Source organism: Pan paniscus, chromosome 9 (genome assembly GCF_029289425.2).
Source record: "Pan paniscus chromosome 9, NHGRI_mPanPan1-v2.0_pri, whole genome shotgun sequence".
NCBI classification, from domain to species: domain Eukaryota; kingdom Metazoa; phylum Chordata; class Mammalia; order Primates; family Hominidae; genus Pan; species Pan paniscus.
The window spans coordinates 107,758,866-107,780,009 of NC_073258.2; the positions used below are offsets into that span (position 1 = coordinate 107,758,866).

Sequence of the window (21,144 nt, forward strand, 5' to 3'; positions counted from 1 at the left end):
ATTAATGTTAGTGCCATATTTTGGTAAGGTTTGAGAGGTGGTCCTATATATCTGATATCTGAACCTCCTATTGTTTTCTTTCTAGAAAAAAAAAATTCTGGCATTCAGATCTGTTTTTTCTCCCTTTACCTTTTTAATTTTTCATTGGCATGTAAACAAATCACTCCTCCAAAATGAACCAGTAGATGGAGCATTTGAGAAATGTTGTGTCAATCTCACTCTGAAAAACACAAATGCTGGTGATAATGTCAAATTCACCCTCACAACCACCCTTCTTTTTTTCTACAATCCCCAACCTTTTCAAACATCTGTTTCTCTGTTTTGGAAAAAGGGGTCACAAGATACTTATAGTAATGACATGCGAACTACTCAACATAAACATAAGCAGTTAACAAAACATCCTCGGGAAAAACGGGCAGAGTCCCCAGATAATTAAAGCTACAAATGGTGAAACCTCAAATACCTTCTACCATACAACCAGTAAGATTATTTCGACCACAAAAGATACAGCCATAGGATGTGGGGATAACAGCACCAATTCACCACCTTTATCCCTAACCCAGTTAAGGTAATAGTTGTCTGGGATACATTAATCCCAAAGGAAGCGACTTTCAGGATCATTCTTCCCAAAAATCAGCCCATAGAGCTCACTGCTCAGTAGTCCTCAAGGTCTGGAATTCAGTCACCTCTAGACATACCTTCAGCGTGCTGAGCAATTACCTGGAGTTTTGTTCAAAATGTAGTTTGGGCCCCTCCCTGGAACTATCCAACCAGATCCTCTGAGGATGAGGCCCAGGAATCTGCATTCTAACAATTTTCCTCAGGTATGTCTTGTGTTCAATGAAGCTTGAGAGCTACTAGATTAAATGAAGAACTGTTTAATAAGCCTCAAATAAAGCCTGCTCTGGAAGTGATTTCTCACTATTTATAAGAATGTTTACTCTTTCTCAATTCCCTACAACAGCCCCAGCAAATTTCCCGCCTTCCAAGATATTTCCCACTGCCCTACCTCCTAAATGACTCTAGCCCTCAATGTTATGAGGTACTCTGAGCTAACAGCACATAATTCTAGATCTTCAGATCCTGTCCTGAAGTGATGTTTAAGGGCCATAATTATGTCATTTCCATCTCCTAGTAGTGCATTTTTGGCAACAGTAGCCTACTTGTTGACAAACATTTCTTCTCATTTGACAGAGAATTGGGCAGAAAATATAAGCAATCCAGACTGTAGAAGAGTCATTACATTTACCTAACTTCTTAAAATATTATATAAATGGATGACTCAAAGAGTCCAAAGAGGAGGATACTGTTCCATCTGCTCTTTTTGTAAAACGACTTCCTTCCGAAGTTTTGCTTTAAATAGCAGGTGTAAGCAAAATTCAAACAGGTTCGCATACTTGAATATGTCTATCACAGGCTGGATGAAAAATCTAAATATTTTGGTTGATGGAACCAAATATACCACCAAAAAAAAAATTAAACACAAAAGAAACATTAACAAAATTGAACAATTAAACAAAAACATGTATTTACTTCTCCTGAGCACTTTTTTTTTTACTTTTTTTGAGATGGAGTCTTCCTCTGTCACCCAGGCTGGAGTGCAGTGGCATGATCTCGGCTCACTGCAACCTCCCCCTGCCGCTTTCAGGCTATTCTCCTGCCTCAGCCTCCCAAGTAGCGGGATTACAGGCACCCACCACCACGCCTGGCTAATTTTTGTATTTTTGGTAGAGACAGGGTTTCACCATGTTGGCCAGGCTCGTCTTGAACTCCTGACCTCAGGCAATCCATCTGCCTCAGCCTCCCAAAGTGCTGGGATTACAGGCGTGAACCACTGCGCCTGGCCCTCCTAAGCATTTTATTGAACAACCATACTATGCTAAACACAAGTTAAACATAAGAATATCAAGGACAGAGGCTTTAAATGTTAAACTAACCCACTGCCTCATGCATCGAACAAAGGGCCTGTGAAGAAAGCCTGCTCAATAGATAGCCCTTGCAAATATTCTCCCGGCCTATGTGCCTACATGTGTGTGAAATCTCAAAAAAGAAAATTATACCTTCCTAGTAACTCATGATCAACAATGTATATGTCAAATGACAGTGCATTTATTTTCCTATCATATTCAATAAAATATTTATATTATGTTTTATTTTACTTACAGCTCTGTATAATTAACGGCAACAAGACAAAAAGGTGAACAAAAAGACTAATGATGACATAGATGGGAAAAATATATAATAGCACTCAAGTACTTCACCTATGCATCTTATAGTCCTTAAAAGTAAATAAACTATACACTAAAAAGGAATATATAATCAGGAATATATAATATATATATTTTTTTAATATATTAAATATATAAATATATTTATAATATATACACATATATATTTATAATATATAAATATATATATTTAATATATATAAAAAGGAGTATATAATATATAATACTATAATATATAGTCAGAGTGTCTGACTTCTACTTACAAACCTAATAATCACTGATGTCATTTCTCATTGACAAAATGTATCTTTAAAGTGAAAGTTCTCTTCAGAAGGCTGAGGCAGGAGCAAGACCCTATCTCAAAAAAAAAAAAAAAGAAAAAGAAAAAGACAAAAGAAAGCCTAGCAATTGAACCAATAGCCAAACAAGAAGAGAGCACCATAAAATATAAACAGCATTAGCTATGTAATTGCTGCATCTCACTATCAAGGCCTTTGAACACACATACAGATTAGTTTGAATGCAGTAGATGAAGAATGCTTGGAATTCTTAGGAAACTGAAATAAATAACTTCTCTTTCACCTACAATTTTTCTAATTTAAAATTAACTTGTCATGAAATATCTACATTCTACCAAATATATATGTCCTTGTATTTTTATAGAATTTATAAAGTAGTTTTCATATTGCCACACAGCAGTCAGTAATGTGATGGAAATGTTTGGATCTGCAATTTTTATATGTCTGTGTACACACGAGTCATACCCAGGGGCCAAAAAGGGACTCCAGTTTTAATTTTTTTAATGGATTGTCTGGGCTATGCCAACAAAATACAGTGCTTCTTATTACTTTTTTTTTTTTTTCGTACTTGACATCTGTTAACCTATTCTATAAACTTTTCCAATTAGGTGACTAGCAAGTGAATTATTGAGAAAAAAAAGAAAATGAAAAATTTAGATCACTTTGAGGCATTCAAATTCAGTTAAAATTAATAGATCTCACCCTGAAACTATCATCTATTGAGTTTAGGAAGCTTTACGAAGAATATTCCTCCTTATACACAACAAACCTACAAGGTAGTTGTTATTCCTAATTCACAAAAGAGGAAACTAAGGCTCAGAGAAGATAAGAGTTAGCTTTCCCAGGGACTCATACTTAGTAAGGGGCTCAGCAGAGGATTACTCAAACCTAAATTTGTCAGACTCCAAAACTTTGTGCTTTCAACTCTGTCACGTTGTTTCTAAATGATTGGGGATAAGGTAAAGAAAGGCAATAGATAGCCATTAAATTCTGATTTCAGATTATAGTATCTATTTTCAACAAATGTGAAAACATTAAACAACTGAAATATACTTTATATAATTTTATAATGGTAATGAATTTGTTTCTATAACTTTGTTAGCCAAATTAAGCCCCAAATTTAAAAAGCTTTAATTAAACTACCTAAATTTGTCAAATAGCCTACCTTACGAATATATTTTTTACATTTTTCATTGTCTACATGTTAGTTACACACATACTTTCTAAGGTTTTTTTTCAAGGTTTATACATGTCAGAGAGCTCATTTTATTTAATATCAACAGAAGCTAAATAAAGTATTTTATGCCTTTTCATTCTTTCCTCGACATGTATTAAGATAATTTCCTTCCCCAAAATAATAATTTATGCTTTTTTGTCACTTGAATCTAAGCTTCCCCCTTCATTTTTTCCTCTTCACTAGTCTCTGTTTCTTGAACAACTCCACAGGTCAGTAGCTCTCTTCTCCTTATTTGCCACTCCTCCAATTCTGTTACTTTTTTTTCCTGACATTCTGCTCTCTAAAGCTTCTGAGGTCTTCAAAGCCACTTGCAATGTTCTCTGTCAAGAAACCTAGAGAAGCCTTGCCCTTATATGACTATAGTGGTGTATCTTCACTGACAGGCTGACACCAGCAAACCCAAAATTGATGTCGCAGTGACAGGGTAACTAAGCAACTCTCATTTAAGAATAAAATCCAAATAAATAAGTTGCTAAGTTCACCCTTGATGTGAAATCCCCAGCTGTTGCTTAATATGTATTCCCAACTATTATATTATTTTAAAATAAAGAATGTAATAAATGATTTATACATCTTCAATCAGGTCTTAAGGTCTTGAGGGTTTTTGTTTGTTTTGTTTTGGAGACAGAGTCTCGCTGTTACCCAGCGTCTGGAGTGCAGTGGTGTGATCTCAGCTCATCACAACTTCCGCCTCCCGGGTTCAAGCGATTCTCGAGCCTCAGCCTCCCAAGTGGCTGGGATTACAGGCATGCATCATCATGACCTGCTAATTGGAGGGTTATTTTTATTATTATGGCTGCACCCCAGAGATTCACAATGAACAAAACTACCCAAAGTGAATGACAAATAAAACTTCCCCTAGATTTCGCCAAGACAATTGGAGTTCTTATGTTTTCCCTTTATATAGTTTCATTAAAATAAAGATAATGATTAAAGAAGTTCCATGAAATCAAAGACTAGATATGTTTTGTTCAGCATTTGTCTTTCCAAATGCTCTGCACAATACCTGCCACATAGATACTACGATATTTTTTAAATAATTGGGTGGATTAAATAGCATTTTGGTGCCCGTATCTTAAAAAGTAAACTACTTTCCTCAAAAGTTTTAAAACTTATAATATATGCCATGTTTTCCTTTTTTTTTTTTTTTGAGACGGAGTCTCGCTCTGTCGCCAGGCTGGAATGCAGTGGCGCAATCTCGGCTCACTGCAACCTCTGCCTCCCGGGTTCAAGCAATTCTCCTGCCTCAGCCTTTCGAGTAGCTGGGACTACAGGTGCACGCCACCATGCCCAGCTAATTTTTGTATTTTTAGTAGAGACGGGGTTTCACCATGTTGACCAGGATGGTCTCAATCTCTTGACCTAGTGATCTGCCTGCCTCGGCCTCCCAAAGTGCTGGGATTACAGGCATGAGCCACCACGCCTGGCCCATGTTTCCCTTTCATATGCCAATATGACAGTTTGTCCAAAGCCTGGGAAATCCCAGAAATTTAAAGTAATGTGTCCAGAGATATGTAAGTTTCTCATTGTTCAAGGCAAAATTAGAATCAGGTCTCCCGAATTCTGGAATTTTTTTTCAATTTCACCAGTACAACTTACTCTTATTAAATAGTATTAGAAATTATTATAACCTTTATACTCAACATCAGTGCATCTTAAAGTGACTACTAAGCATCAAAAACCTGAGTGTGGATATCCCATGGGTCAAATAACTAGTTTAATAAATAAATTTTCATTTTTCTATTTGCAAATCATTCTGAATAAAGAAGAAACCCCAAGTGACTGAGACATGCCACGATGAGAGAACTGACAAAACAGGAGCTTCCATGGCAAGTACAGTTTCTCCTGAAGTATATTGTGATGGCATGCAAGAAAGCTCACAACATTCAAAACAACTAGAAATTCCCATCTAAAAAGGCTCTGGTAATGGCTACTCTCAGCGGTTCAAAAACAAAAAAATGTCCAGCTTTCATGAGAGAATAGAGAGGACATAATCCATCTCCTGAAGAGTATTCAAAGAAGTTTCAAATCCTGACAATGTCAAAAAATGAATCTAATGGAACTTTTTGAGCTAGTGTTCTAACTTGCCAAATAAAAGAAAATAAGGTAAGGACTGCCCAGAAATGAGTCACTGCTTTGAAATATAATCTCTCTCTTTTATTTGTGTCACTAAGTCTATTGATGATATGGTTAACCAAGGAGAATTTTTCTATACATGTGTTATGTTGAAAATGTTTACAGTATATTCACCTGTATGTTCTCAGCGTCCACCTGACAGACCCTTTTCATAATAGAAAAGAACTATGGCATGGAAAGTATATAGAGCTGTTGCATTTATTTGATCATCACAATTATTTTCAAATTGCTTATTCTGAAAACCATTCTCTGGATACATTCTTTTCATCCAGCAAAAAGCCAGTCATTCAAATTTAACTTATAAAAGTAACCATCAGAGACTATTTCCTTCCTCTTATTCTGGCAGAAAATACTGCATTTCTCAGTTTCTTTTATCTACTCCTCATGTAAGTTGTTGAAAATAGTCTTAGCTTAAATTAGCATTATCAGAGGCATTGACATTACTTTTTAGAAATCTGTAAATTCTTAGGCAAAAAAAAAAAAAACCTCCAAGGTTATATCAACAATTCTCCCCAAACTAATCATTATCTTTAGCAAAATCATTTCATTAAATAAGAATCTGTTGTACTAAATAACTATTTTATTGCACAAATGTTGCTTTAAGTACTGACACAAGCCTACAGACGCTCGGGGTCATTGGACTCCTGTTGTAAACAAATATTTTCAACAATTTGCAACATCAAATAGTTTATAAAATTACGCTGCCTGGGAAATATTGGCAGGGAAGAACAGCAAACAGTAGCCAATCTATTCTGAGGATTGTTTTCTAGGTTAATGATGAAAGAAAAAGTGGCAGAAAGATATATCAAATACGAAAATACACAAGAATAGGAGGATGACTGTTTCTCAATATGTGTTCCTAAGAATTAAATTAGTTCAAAATAAATAATGTAATAAGTGATTTATACATCTTCAATCAGGTCTCGTAAAAGAAAAAAATCATTCTCCATTAATACAAGTGCCACACGAATATTTGTAGACCTGTCTGGTACCCGTACTCAGTCCCCTCAGGGTTCCACTCCTTCTTAGGTCCCCCCTACCATCATTTGCAGTAGTAATCTCAAAAGAGAGACTCAACAGTAATCAAACAAGATCAGTGTTCAGATTCATTTCGGAAACTTTAAAAAAGTAAAATTCCTAGGGGTGGGCAGGTGAAAGTGCTGTCAGGAGGAGCTAAAGCTCTTGTATCCAAGGTCAGGGTGAGGATAAAAGATGGGTGGAGGTTTGACGCTGAATCTTTTTCAAATTCTGTCTGCAACAGAGTGGATTTCTTCAAAACAGAGCTCTCCCAGACAGGGTAAGATTGGATCAGAGGTCTGGCATTCCTGCAAGAGGTAAAAGCCAAGGGTAGCTGAAATGCCTGGGCAGGAATAAGGCAGGAGTACTCTGGAAGGATGCCTACAACCAGGGGGAGTTTGGTGTACACCTGAAACTGCTGATACAGACATCCCAAGATGACCACAAGTTTGGAGAGGCATTTATTCATTCCACAAATATTTAGGAAGGGCCTAATATAAAGAAGCCATCAAAAAATGAGAGAGAAAGCACTAGAGAATCAATTGAAGAGAGAGTAAAGGATGAGGTACAGGTGCAAGAAGTACAGAGCGGTTTAAATAGCTAATGTGAGACAGAAAGCACTAGAGAATCCATTGAGGAGAGACTAAAGGATGAGGTACAGGTGCAAGAAGTACAGAGCGGTTTAAATAGCTAATGTGAGAGAGAAAGCACTAGAGAATCCATTGAGGAGAGAGTAAAGGATGAGGTACAGGTGCAAGAAGTACAGAGCGGTTTAAATAGCTAATGCATGCGAAGCTTAATACCTAGGTGATGAGTTAGTAGGTGCAGCAAACCACCATGGCACACGTTTGGTACCTATGTAACAAATCTGCACATCCTGCACATGTAACCCGGGACTTTAAATTAAATTAAATTTTTAAAAAAAGAAATCCAGACACCAGGTTTACCCAGAGAAGAATAAATGCCTAGTGGATAATAAAGAAAAAGAAAAAAAGCTACGGGGTGAGGACAACTCGAGATTAGAGATTACTTGAACAGAAGGCAACTCAGAAAAGTATCTGGCAAAAAGTATCTGAAGATGTGAGAAAAAGGATGCAACATAGAATGCAGATAGCCTGTGGAATTCAAAGATGTCAGAGAAGGTCACGCTAAGACCAAGAGAGTGTGGGAAATAAGGAGAGGAAGGGTTTCCTGGAAGGGGTTGGGGCTCCTTTGGGATGCTGGAGAACAGGATGAAAGACAGGGAAGCTGAACTGCAGAACACAGTGCCTGGGAAAGTTTAGGGGAAAGAAAACAGGTGGGTGTGAAGCAGCACCGGGGCTGTCCAGGGGGAACAGTGGTGAAGTAGGGTTCAAGGCTAGAGGTGGGCAGACAGGCCCCCGAATCAGGATACCCCAAAGGAGTGGAATCTTATTCCTTCCCAGTGCTGTAGTCCCCTCTTCCGCCCTAGCCTAGGGGATCCTCTGTCGCCTGGAGCCACTGGAACCCTAGGCCGGGCAGGGTGAGGCCGGGCCGCCCCCCAGCGGTCGGGCTCTGCGCTCGCGCCCCGGCTCGCCCAGCGCCAACTTTACCGATCCGCGTTCTCTCTCCCGAAGGCGGTCCCCCCTTCCGACCCCCGCTCACCGAGGGCGCCGTCAGGCGGCTGATGCTCTCGCCCAGCGAATCCAGGTTGACCCGCCTTCGGCGCTGCACCCTCCTGGCCCCGGCAGTGGCGGCGGCGGCGGCGGCAGAAGCAGCCGGGGTCGGGGCCGGGGCGGCGGCAGCGGCAGCGGCGGCCGGGCTGGGCTCCAGCGGCCCGGGCGGGCTCCGGCTGCCATTCCAGCAGAGCCTAGACAGGGGGCACTCCCCCTCCTCCTCCGGGCTGGTCTCCAGGTAGTCGGAGCCCAGGGAGCTAAAGGACTCGGAGGAAATCTTCCTTCGAGACATGCTGCCGGCGGAGCTGCAGCGGCCGAGGCGGTGGCGGCGAGGACGCGAGCGGCGGCGGAGGCGGCGGTGGCGGGACCGGCAAGCGACAACGTTAAGCGCGTCTGGGCCGCGGGGCGCTGCGGTCGCGCCCGGCGGGGCGGGAGTCCCCGGGGCCGCGGAGTCCCCCGAGCCGGCTGCTCATGGCGGGAACTTGGGGCGCCGCCGCACCTTGGGGCCCGGGCTCGGCGGCGGCGCCGGGCTGGGCTGGGGGCCGCCGCCGCCTCTGCTGCTGCTCGCGCGGCGCCGCCTCAGCGCCCGCCTCGGCGCATCGCCGTGCGCCGCGCTCCCGCTCACGGGGAGGCTCCGAGAGTGTGTGACCGCGGTCGGCGGGGCGGGGAGGGCTGCGGCCCAAGCAGAAGGGGAGGCAGAGGCAGAGGCTTCTGCCGCCTGCGCGCCTATCTCGCCCCCTTTCCCTCTCTGCTCCCGCCTCTCTCCACTTGCTGCCCGCCTCCCTCCTTCTCCCTTTATCCCCCCGCCCCGCCCCCCCATGCTCTCCCTCCGCGGGAATCACGTGTCGCCATCATACTCATTGGGAGTCTCTGCCTCGCCTGTCGCCACGTTTCAGGAGCAACGAGGACACTTCGTTGCTGTCCTCTGCGCGCCCTCCCTGCTGCGAGGAGGTGCGCACAGGAGCTCGGGTCGGACTGAGGGCCCCAACCCCAAACGCCTTATCCTCGGCCCTCGGGAGCAGATGGGTCCCGGCGGCGCTGGTGGGGAGAAGGGCTCGGGGCTGGGGGGCGAGAGGCCTCCCCCTGGAGCCACCTTGGGGAAACCTGACAGTGTGAAGTGGGGGTTAGGGTCCATGTTGTCCTTTCTCCGAGTTTATTTAGGAAGTTCCGAGGCAAAAGGGAAAGGCCAAGCGTCCAGCCAGCCCACTCCAGAGGAGACGCTTTCAGGGGAAGGGAAGGACAGGGGCAACATTTTGGCGCCCATCCTGCTGGAGCAGCTCCTGGGGACTTGTGTTCCCCGCCTCGTGCGAGGCCGTGTGGGCGCGGAGCGAGCCCAGAACGGGGCGGCAGTGAGGACAGCGTCTGCTCTGACAAGACAGCACTGTTTGCTGAGCCTCAGCCGGGCGGGGTGCGCGGGGCTCCCGGCTCCGCTGGCTCCTCACTAGTGCTGGACAGCTCCGCTTGCCACCTATAGCCGCCTTTGCAGGCGTTGAGAACTGGAGAACAGTTCCTCCTCAAACTACCTAGCACCTGGCCCGGGGGAAACCGGGGAATGATCCCACGTCCCTCATCCTCAGGGCTCTTTGTGCCAAATATGCGATCTGTTTGCACCTGACTGCAAATGCTGCTCAGAAAGCTAAGGGACTAGTAGGGATAAATGCTTCTCGAACTGACTCGCCACAGCGCGAGCATGTCTTGCCGCGAGTTTTCAGCTGTGCGGCTTCATTCCAAAGCTTATCTCTTTGCAAACCAGTCCTTCCAGCGCCTGACCCCACTGCCCCTTGCCTTAGCCCCAGAAAACTCTCATACTGGTTCTGAGGATAGAGTAAGAGATGGGAAGAAGGGGCAAATGACAGTATCCCGAAAGAGGGGTTCCAGGCTGTACTTCCCCCCTGCAATGAAGTGGATGAGCACCCTCCCCAGCTCACCCGATCTGCGGAGAGAAAAGTTTAGGGGCTCTAGCTTTAGTTTCCCAGTGAAACCGAAGCCAAAGCGTTTTTTTTAATTAAAGAACTGGTCCTTCCAGGTGAAGGCAGATGGGTTTGTGTGGACTGTGTTTATTTAAAAAGCAAAACCAAACCAAACCACAAAACCTGTGCTGTACCCCCACCACAATTTGCTTTTAACTTCAAATCTTCCCAAGTGTTTGTTAGGGCTTAAATATAAATGCTATTTGAGGTTTCATTTGGAAAAATCCACTCAAACTGGTTCAGAGACATACCTTTTTCCCCAGATCTTAAATGGGCTTTAAAGATAGAAAAGTGTGTACTATCACTCAGGCACTCCCCCTTCAAATTATATATATATATGTGTGTGTGTGTATATATATGTATATGTATATACATATACATATGAGAAAGAATATATATAATATTCTTATATATATATATTCTTTCTCATCCTGCTGAGGAAGTTTCTTTTAAAATAATAATTGTTACAATTATTATTTAAACTGTTGTGCATCTACTATTGATTTCCCCATTACTTCAATTAATTCTATGTGCATTTGTGTCCATTGAAAATTACTCAAATTACACTTTTAATCATAAAAAATCATCAATTTTGCTAAAAAAGTTTCACTAGCCCCTTTTTCTAAATTATAATGAAAATTACGTTATTCTAACTTTGGGGTAATTGTTTAATATTTCTGCTACACAGTATCAATCAGCATAAAGGATTGGAGTTCCTAGTTCTCTTCTTTGGTACTGATTATATAATAGTCAAGTTCTTTAGAATTATAGGATTTTAGTTAGTATTAAATATACTAAATAGCATGTGTCCTTCACATTCTTTCAATAAACTGCTGCGCACACAAATAAATATTATGGTAATGGCAAATAAACTTCATATTGAACTTAGAATTGGAACTTTTTATTAACCATTCCAACTCTTGTCTCAAAGTCAAAATTATTGAGTGCAAGGCAATGAGTATCATTTGTTTCTAAAATTTGTAAGAGGCCCAAGAGCCTTCCTGTTTACACTGGAAGTTTATTGCCAGAAAGAACTCTGAACCTATGGGACATTTTTTCTTTGTGTGAACCATTTGAATCAAAGACTCTTTACAGAATCTAGCCAGATGAAGTCGTCTTACAATTTTCTCTATGAATTACACCCTGCCTTTGATCATTATTTTCCCATGGATTTTTAAACTATAAACAAATCAAGGCCTAGATATAGCCAGTACAACATCTGCTTTGCTTTCAAGGGTTTCCTTTGTATTTCTGTTCAGGAGCAGGGTTCAAAAGCTCTCAATATGAAGAGTGCTGTGTTTATACTAGAATTGACATTTTTAAAATGAAGCATAGCTACTCTCCATTAAAAAAAAGAAGAAGAAGAAGGCTTACAGCTAGCAAAAGCAATCTAAATACTTTAGGTAGAGTAGTCTGCTGAGAATGAATAGTCTGTGCTCTGATTTTAGGAAAAGAAGCTTGCACAAGCTCATACCCACAAATCCAGCCCTGCTGGATATATTGTATTTCAATAAAGTATTTAAAGGCCACTCTCCAACTGGAAAAGAAAAATGCAGAAATATACTTGGTTTATTTGTGAAGTTGGCGTAGGCACCTGACAACTCAGATTGATCAAGCATTGGGAAAGACTTCCTAAAAAAACAGATTCTTCACTTTAGTCAAGACGATGACTATTTTACATTGAAACATCTAAAGTAACTATTGTTTGTGCATGACTTCCCTTCACATAAATCAATCCTATTTATAAACTCTTTCACTTATATAGCCTCATTTAACCTGATTTTCATCCTTCTCAGAGAAGTTGTTGAAGAAAAGTCACCTGTGTCAAATTCAAATCAAAACTACAATCAGTCCTCCTTCCCAAAATTCTTTGCGTTTCCCAGGTTCAAACTCTTGACTAGTTTCTTTTCATCCATCTAACACTCCAGCAAGAAAATCTGCAAGATTTGCATAAGCGTTCCCTGGAGCAGAGTTCTATCCTGATAGAAGACTGAAGAATTTCTCCCTGTCAATCTTTACATAAATCTGGCAATTCACAGGAATTGTACATGTAATATTAAAGCAAGTTTTCTAAAGAAATATAGTAGCTGGTGAATCCTTAACTAGGGCAAGTTTTTCTGGATCCCTAACCTGGAAAATCACACACACATACACACACACACACACACACACACTTCACACTGTTCACCTGCTAGTTTAACCCTATGTTTGTGTTCGTGAATGAGATCTGTCTACTCTCTCACACTTAACATACCCCCTCTTTTACAAGAGGGCAAATGTGCTTTCTCTGAGAAAGACTGGCAGCAAATAAGAGATACTGTACTTCATATTGTTGCACAATTTTGTAAGTAAAACTAAATATTAAGGAGGGCAAATGTGCTTTCTCTGAGAAAGACTGGCAGCAGATAAGAGATACTGTACTTCATATTGTTGCACAATTTTGTAAGTAAAACTAAATATTAAGGATAATATCAAAGTGAGAAGAACCATCTGCTGTGTTCACATATAAAGGGACACATAGAAGACAATGTAATCCATTGTCCTATAGTTATATTTTATAAAACCATCCCAAAGGGGTAGGATTCTTGCTGCTCAAAAAAGGATAGAGGAGGAGAAGGCTGGGGGAAAGGGGGAAAGAAGAAAGACAAGCAACAAAGTCAGTGCTACACTTAGTAAAATTTGTGACCCAGAAAGATACTTAAGGGTGTAATAACTGACTTTTTTTGATGCATCAAATCCATGACAGCAAGAAAGAGGCAGGTGATCAGTGTATGCTGGTGCCTCTGGCAGACACTACTCTCTCCTTAAGTGGCTTCACATTCAACCATGCACCACAGGACTCCATCCTCCTCTAAGAAGAGACCCTATTAGTCAACAGTTTGAATACTAATATCAGCACCACAGTCTCCTACAACTCTCAGCCTTTTTGTCTGCATACTCAACAATCCCAGGTCTCTATACACTTTATTTAAATTGGGATTCTTAATCCCAACATAATAGGACATATTTTTCCAATTATAAAGTTATGGAAATTCTGGCACAGAGATTTAAAATATCTTCCAATGTCATGGAGCTGATAAATATTAAAGTCAGAATTCCAATCCTGACTACTAAGCCCATGCTATTTCCACTGAAACACTTTTCCTGCCTGTCTCTTGTCCTCAAATGTCCTAAAAACAGATTTTAAAATATGCTGAATTAAAATCACAATGTGAGTGGGTTATTGCATTAAAATAAATATTAAATACACAATTAACTTGTATGAATTATGTCCTGGAACATAATGTGGAAAAGCACTGACATGTGCAGAAGTTCTACAGTTCTCTGCTGATAACAAGCTCTGTGACCAAAATCAAGTTGTTAACTGCTCTGGGACTCAAACCCTTCACCTCTAAATCAAAAGTGTTGGATAAAATCCTTAGATTATCATCAATCCTCAAAATTCTGTAATTTTTCTATTTGTTGAACTGTTCATTTCCTTTCCAGATATATCTTGTGCCTAAAAAATGTACCCACATACATCATCATAAGGTTAGATTCTTTTTCTTCCCTGTCATATCCTTTCTGAGAATTCAATTCTTATCCAGATCCCTCCTTAAACCACCCAAGATCCTCTCCTGATACAAAACTGCCATGAACATGGTCCATGGAATTAAATGGATAAAAAAAAATTTTTTAACTGAATCCTATTTGGTTAGATGCTCACTATCTCTCTGTCTTTTCATAACCTAATTCTTCTGTCTGCTTTATTGTATTATATAAAGGAATTATATCTTCCTGTCTGCAGCTTATTAAGCTTGACAGCTAACAATAATAAGTATGAATTATCAATAAGAATGCCTCAATATAACTTTGTTAATGTTAATAGACACTTACTTAAATATGTCCAATTTATAGTAAATATGCAGTCTGTTATTTAATCATTATTTTAAATAATAAATCTTTTAAAATCCAATTTTAATATGATGACTAGAATTCTTAGAAGTATTAACATTAAGTATGAAGTGTGCTTTTGTCACTAGATAAGAAAACATTAGAAAAATGTTACTAATAATGATTAAGTGGAAATGTAATGGATCCCTTAAGATAATCCATAGGTACAATTTTCTGTTTAAAAACTTAAGAAACAAATGACAGTGGATACCCAATGTTATGATCATTTCTGGAAAACTTTTCAAGTTGGACATTGAAACGAGGTCCTCAGTTATGAGTAGATTAGTTCATGCCTAAAAACCCATGTTAATTTTAAAATAATTCTAAAACATTTCTCCACCAAAAGTAGTGAAACTTTTAGAATAAAACTTACGTTTACTCACTTCTGGCAGTTCTCCTTATAGTAAGTAAAATGAGCATTAATTCTTTTTGTATACAAAAATGAACAGGCATCTGTACCACGACTGTGAACTAAAATCAAATGTTCCATTTCTCTGTTTCACATGGGGTCTCATTAGCACCACAGAAGTAGAGTAATCCTTGTTTCCAGATAAGCAATATGTATACACAATCATCCCAAAGTGAGCCTGTTTCAGTCCTATTCTTCAGGACCCCCTAGGTGACTGTGTTTCCCTCCACAGCATGCAGACATAAGCTGGAATCATCTCTGCTCAATCTCCAAAAAATTCTTTGGACATCTATCTCAGAGAAGAAAATTCCCAGATTTTCTTGGTTTTCAGGTTTTCTCGGTAATATTTAATAGCACCCTAGGCCAAAAGAAATACCTAACAGTTCAATTTAAAATGTAGGCCAGGCACAGTGTCTCACGCCTGTAATCCCAGCACTTTGGGAGGCTGAGACGGGCAGATCACCTGAGGTCAGGAGTTCAAGACAAGCCTGGCCAACATGGTGAAACCCCATCCCTACTAAAAATACAAAAATTAGTGGGGCATGGTTGTGGGCACCTGTTAACCCAGCTACTTAGGGAGCTGAGGCAGGAGAATCACTTGAACCCAGGAGGCAGAGGTTGCAGTGAGCTGAGATTGTGCCACTGCACTCCAGCCAGGGTGACAGAGAGAGACTCTGTCTCAAAAACAGAAAATAAAAATAAAATGTAGCCTGGTCCAAACCATTTAATAATTATTTATATCATAACAACTTAGCAGCATTTGAAAACGTAATAATGTAAAGTGAGAGAAAAATAACTTTATTTCATTATTAACTATAATTATTTAATTATTTTAGCTAATAAAGTTGAACACTGCACAACTTTTCAAACCTTGGGATCATATTGGACATTGTCATCCTCATATTTTATTCCACACTGATTTTCCCATGGTTATTGCTCATAATCATAGCAGCCTCCAAAACCCACCTTCACAAATGCATGAAGTGATTAAAATAAGGTAATACAATCCAATGCTAAAACTATAAGCTACCTCAAGCTAATAGTCTGTTTGGTGCTCAACTGACATTAAGCATCACTGCATTCCTCTCAAAATGTTAAAATATACCTCAGCAGCCATGTGCATCCACTGCACCACCCTAGGACCTGTTGGTACATAGTTTGGAAACCAGGACTCTGGTTGCTCAGCTTCCAAAGTTCTCAGAAAAGCTTGTCTTTTATCTTGATTACAGACTCTGAGTAAATAGGCAATAAGATCTTACAAATATAAAATGAAAATGATGTATTTTAAGTCATTTTTGCTGCAATAATTTTGTATGCATAGTGTTGCCTATGCATTTGTGGTTTATAAATAGTGCATTATTCTATATTTAAACATTTTATAGTTTTAACTGATTGTCTATAAACTGAGCTTTAAATACATAATAAGAAACAAAAGAATTTGCAAAGACAAATTATTTGCTTCTGATATTTATTAAACATACAATTTTTTTTAACCAACGGCTATACATGTGATAGATGAGCAGAATATTATCTCATGAAGTATTATTTTTGAAAAGACTTCATACATGTAATTATATACATATATTTCTAAAATTATATATTTTTTAAATACAGACCCTGAAATCTTGGTAACCACTCTTTGTTTGGAAAGAACAGGGAAGTCAAAGGTAGGGCTCATTATTTCCTATAACTTCTATTATCAAGCAAGGGAAAGAAGGCATTTTATTGTATGTTGCTGATAAAGAAACAAAGGCATGCAAAGATTGAGGAAACTGTCCATGGTCCTATGGCACATAGCTAATCACAGGTAAGCTCTTAGCTCTGCAAAATCTCATTTTATAGCTCTAGGGTAGAATGCTGTCTCTAAGAAAGACTATTGCTTGAGGAAAAAAAAAATAAATCTGGCTCATTATTTGCAGAGAATTTTATTTCAGTCCTTTTCTTAGGGAGTAATAATAGGTTTGCATTAGTCCAGTTACACATAGCCATCATGGCTAAGTTAACTCATCCATTCATCTCAACACATATTTGAGTAACTGAACGTTAATATTAAGCCAAACGCAATAAGCATTATAAAGATAATATATGGTTCCTATTTTTGAGAAACTTACACTGTAGTAAGCATAAGGAAAAGTTAAATAACATGAAAAGTTAAATGGCCATAGAAAATAGTACTAGTTAAGATGTCATATGGAAAATAAGTAATATAATATTCTAGGAGAAAAAGAAATATAAACTCTAAATATTTGCTTATGAAGGAAATGGGGCTTGAACTAGTCTTTGAAGAATGGGTAAAATTTTAATAGATGGAAATGAATTAATTGGGCATGGAGAAGAGAAAGAGTATGTTTTGTTTGAAAATGCTATGTATCACATCCAAACTGGATAAAAGAATGCATACTGAGAAATAGCAAGAAATAGAATAAGAAGATAAAGACCAGATTGGGAAAGGTTGACAACTTTCTCTGACAGGCATTGAAAAAATAATTTTAACTTTTTGACCTGGGAAATGATACAAATAGAGTTTTGTACAAGCCAATAAAAGCTACTCAGTCATCTATGAAGTTCATAATTCCCACGAACATAAACCAGCAGGGCAGACTGCCTCAATGTCCAGGAAACCAGTTGCAAACCATTACTGAGGTATGTGCAGCCTGAGTGACAGACTGAGACACTGTCTCTAAAAAAACAGAAACAAAAGACAAAGCTAAGTTTCTTTATGCTCTTCCCCCTTCACATATACACACACATTGTTATATTAGTCAAACTTGAAGAACACCTGCTATAAATTATTTGCTTATTGTATTGTCCAAGAATATAATTCCAGTCAATAAAGTATATCACCTCCTTATCTCCATTTACTATTTGTCTAAATTGGCTAACTTTCCAAGCATATCAGTCTTTAATAGACCAGTAGGATGAAAAGTTAACCTTTACAGAAACCATTTTTAAAAAATAAAAAAGGTTTAAAATTCCCCCAAAACCTAATAAATGCCACTTCTGCATTAGGGTCAGTGATGTGTCTTTCACTTAATGAACAGACCCAAAATTTCTTAATTTGGTGTCCCAATATAATAACTTAGTGGATTCAGTGAAGAGGATTTTAAACCAGATTGATCAATAATAATTCCACCTTGACTCATACCAAATATAGTGTGCTCTTATGTTCAATCTAATACATTTCTTTTTTCTATCAGAGAAAAAGGTTTTCAGCTTGCTACCTTTGTTTTCAACTACTGGAAAGAGAATGTTCATCCATACAAACTGAAAAGACTAGCTCTCAGGAATTTATTGTCAATTAGTGAATCAGGGTAAACATACACAATGAACACTTGCAGCTAGGTTCAGAATGTATTAGAGGCAGGGAAGAGAATGGAGAAAGACAGATGTATGTGTGAATATTGAGATTTGTCAAGATGACTGCAGAATATCTGAAGAAGGGAGGTGGATATCATGTGCTCAGCTGTAAATACAATTCTAGAACAAAGATTGGCCAACAGGAGTTTGAAATCACTAGACTGGAATGAAACCAAAGCGATGATTAGATGTATTTGCTAGAGGCACATAATATAAAGAAGAGCAGCTTAGGAGATAACATTTGATTAATAAATTAATGAGCATTTTAACAAGTGGATTATTTGCGAAGAGACCACAACTGAAAGTGCTTACTACTGTATTTGAGAAAACAAATGAAAAATGAAGAAGAGTCATTCCCAGCCATCCCATATACACTGTTCATTTTTATAAGGCAGTAGCCACCATTTGTAGCTTTGTTTAAAAGTGCCTCAAAAAGAGGTCCAAATGATTTGATTTGAGTGTAAATCCAAATGTCCCATCCAAATATCATAATTAATTACTTCAAAACTGTCTTTTAATGAGATAACTAAACATTAAAACCACTGAAGGGAAATGCTTGTCTTGCTCTCTATCAGTAATTCTTCTCATTGCTTCTTCATTTTTCTTAGTTTACATGGTGCTTGTATTTTCAGGAGGTTATGTAATGAACCATAATAAAATTAATTGTCTCCAGGCTGATGAGGTCATAGATTTTCAGTGTCGTTGAGTCCCAATTATTTTAGCAGAATTTCTTCCTCAGTTGTTCGCTATTTGGTGTCCTATTTCAAAAATGAGCACTTTTCCTTTTTGCTGTTTGCTGTTTGCTGTTTGCTTTTTGTTGGTAGTTTTCCATTGGAAAAAAAAAGTGCCTTATTCTTATTATATAAAATGACATAATTTCTGTGCAATCTATCCAGATTTAAAAATAAGTCACTGTAATCACTAATAAATAGTTTCAATTTATAAAATAGATTATAATATTCTTCACACATCTGGGAATTAAGTAAACATGAGCACTGGCAAAACTAGATTGTCACTCAAATTCACTGGAGTATAGCACTAATAACAGGAGCAGCTGATACTGGATTGGAGCAAGGTCCAGCATTCTCAAACAAAGCTATACATTTTTTAACAAAGAATAACAATCTTTTTTCCAGGGTGTTGGTCCTCTGTTACTGTGACACAAAATAGATATATTCCTGTTGGGTAAATTGACAATTTGGAATTCGTCATTGGTGCTTTCCTGCTTGAATGAATATGTATACAAACAGAAATAGATTTCCCTTCTATTACTAGTTATTTATAAGAAATTTAAATTGTATAAAGGCATTTTATATTTTCTCTTCATTATACCTTCAGCTTACTTATATTGAACAAGGCAAAAATAGAAAAATGTTTTCATAGGGACAATAAAAGCATTCTTCTATTAAACATTAATATCATGATTTCATATTATTTTATGTAAGGCAATTTCTTATCAAGACAGGAATCCATATTACAGGTGGAATTCATTTTCTTTCTTCAGCATGGTAATTGCCTCCACTATGATTATTATCTAAAGACTCAGAGGTAATATCTTCATGCAGAAAATACAAAGACCGTTTCTAATCTTATTGAGAAAATGATAAAAATGAATATGCACACATTTCTTCATTCAAGAGCATTTATTGAGTAATATTTTGTGCCAGGAACTGTGCTAGACATTGTGAAGAGAGAAGAGTATAAAACACAATCTTTCTCTTCAAGTATCCAGCAATAGAGTAAAACACACATACATATACACAAGCAGCAGAAACAGACACACAAACTGATATTTTTTAGACTGCTAGGTTTAATAGTGGAAATACACACAGGATATAGAGGAGCACTTAATACAAACTTAGGGAAAAGGGAGTTTAAATACCTTCTTAGTGATTATGTCTGAGCTGAGTTTTAAAGAACAGGTAGGATTTTAAAGATGGGGAAGTTAAGGGAAGGGAAGTCTAGGCAAAGATTAGCCAGAGTAAAAGCACAAGATTGAGAAAAACAGGTATGCACCAAGAAATACAAGGATGTCAGGGCTGCTAAGAGTATTGAATTAAAGCAGGATATGGCTCAGAAGAATATGGTAATAAGAAGTACATAGAATCCAGATCACAGAGAACCTTGTTGAGGAATTAATATTGAATCTTAGAAAGATCATGTGACATTGAGGACTATAGATTTGAAGAGCCAAACTTAATTATCAGGGAAAATAGTTAGAAGGCTATTTGAGTAATCCAGAAAAGATAAAAGGAACTTGCCTAAAGTAGAAAAAGCTGAACCCCACATTTAAATTCCAATTCTCTTGTTATGTAACCTTGCAAAAGGTTCTGACTTCTCTATGCTTTAATTTCTTTATCTGTAAAGTTGATATCATAATGCTTAAGAATTATGCACTATCATTCCATTCTGCAAATGGGAAAACTGATCATTGAAATAAGGAAGATTTAGAGGGGACATATTAGACAAAAAGATAAGTTAAATTAACAGGATGCGGCAACTGCTTTAATATGGGAACTGAGAGAATGGTGAGATTTAAGAATGACCACATATTTCAGTTATGGAGACTATTAACTGATATAAAAAACATAGGAAGTGAAAATGGCCTGGGGGACGTGATAAGGTCTATTTCTTATAATTGAATTTTACATAAATCCAGGTGAAAATGTCTAGCAGGCAGTTGGATGTATGGATCTTGAGTGCAGAACAGAAAGCTGGGTAGAATACACGGATATGAAAATCATCAACATTTAGTTTAATCAAAACTGTAAGAATGAAGGTGATCAACAAGAGTGTAGTAGGCTAAATAATAACCTCCCTGAATATCTCAGCATCTTAATTCCTAGAATTTGGGAATATGTTAGCTTATATGGCAAGATGGAATTTATAGATGTAATTAAGTTAAGAAATTTGAGATGGAGCAA

At 38.5% G+C, this 21,144-nt stretch overlaps 1 protein-coding gene across 1 annotated transcript in view; it reads right to left on the reverse strand.

Annotated features, from left to right (window-relative positions):
* Window positions 1-9,264, reverse strand: part of GUCY1A2 (guanylate cyclase 1 soluble subunit alpha 2) — a 344,865-nt gene extending 335,601 nt beyond the window's left edge. The window contains exon 1 of the mRNA XM_034933619.4: window positions 8,541-9,264. Coding sequence (XP_034789510.3) covers window positions 8,541-8,843 — 303 coding nt within the window. The 5' untranslated portion in view covers window positions 8,844-9,264. The remainder of the gene's footprint in view (window positions 1-8,540) is intronic.
* Between the last annotated feature and the right edge of the window lie 11,880 nt (window positions 9,265-21,144).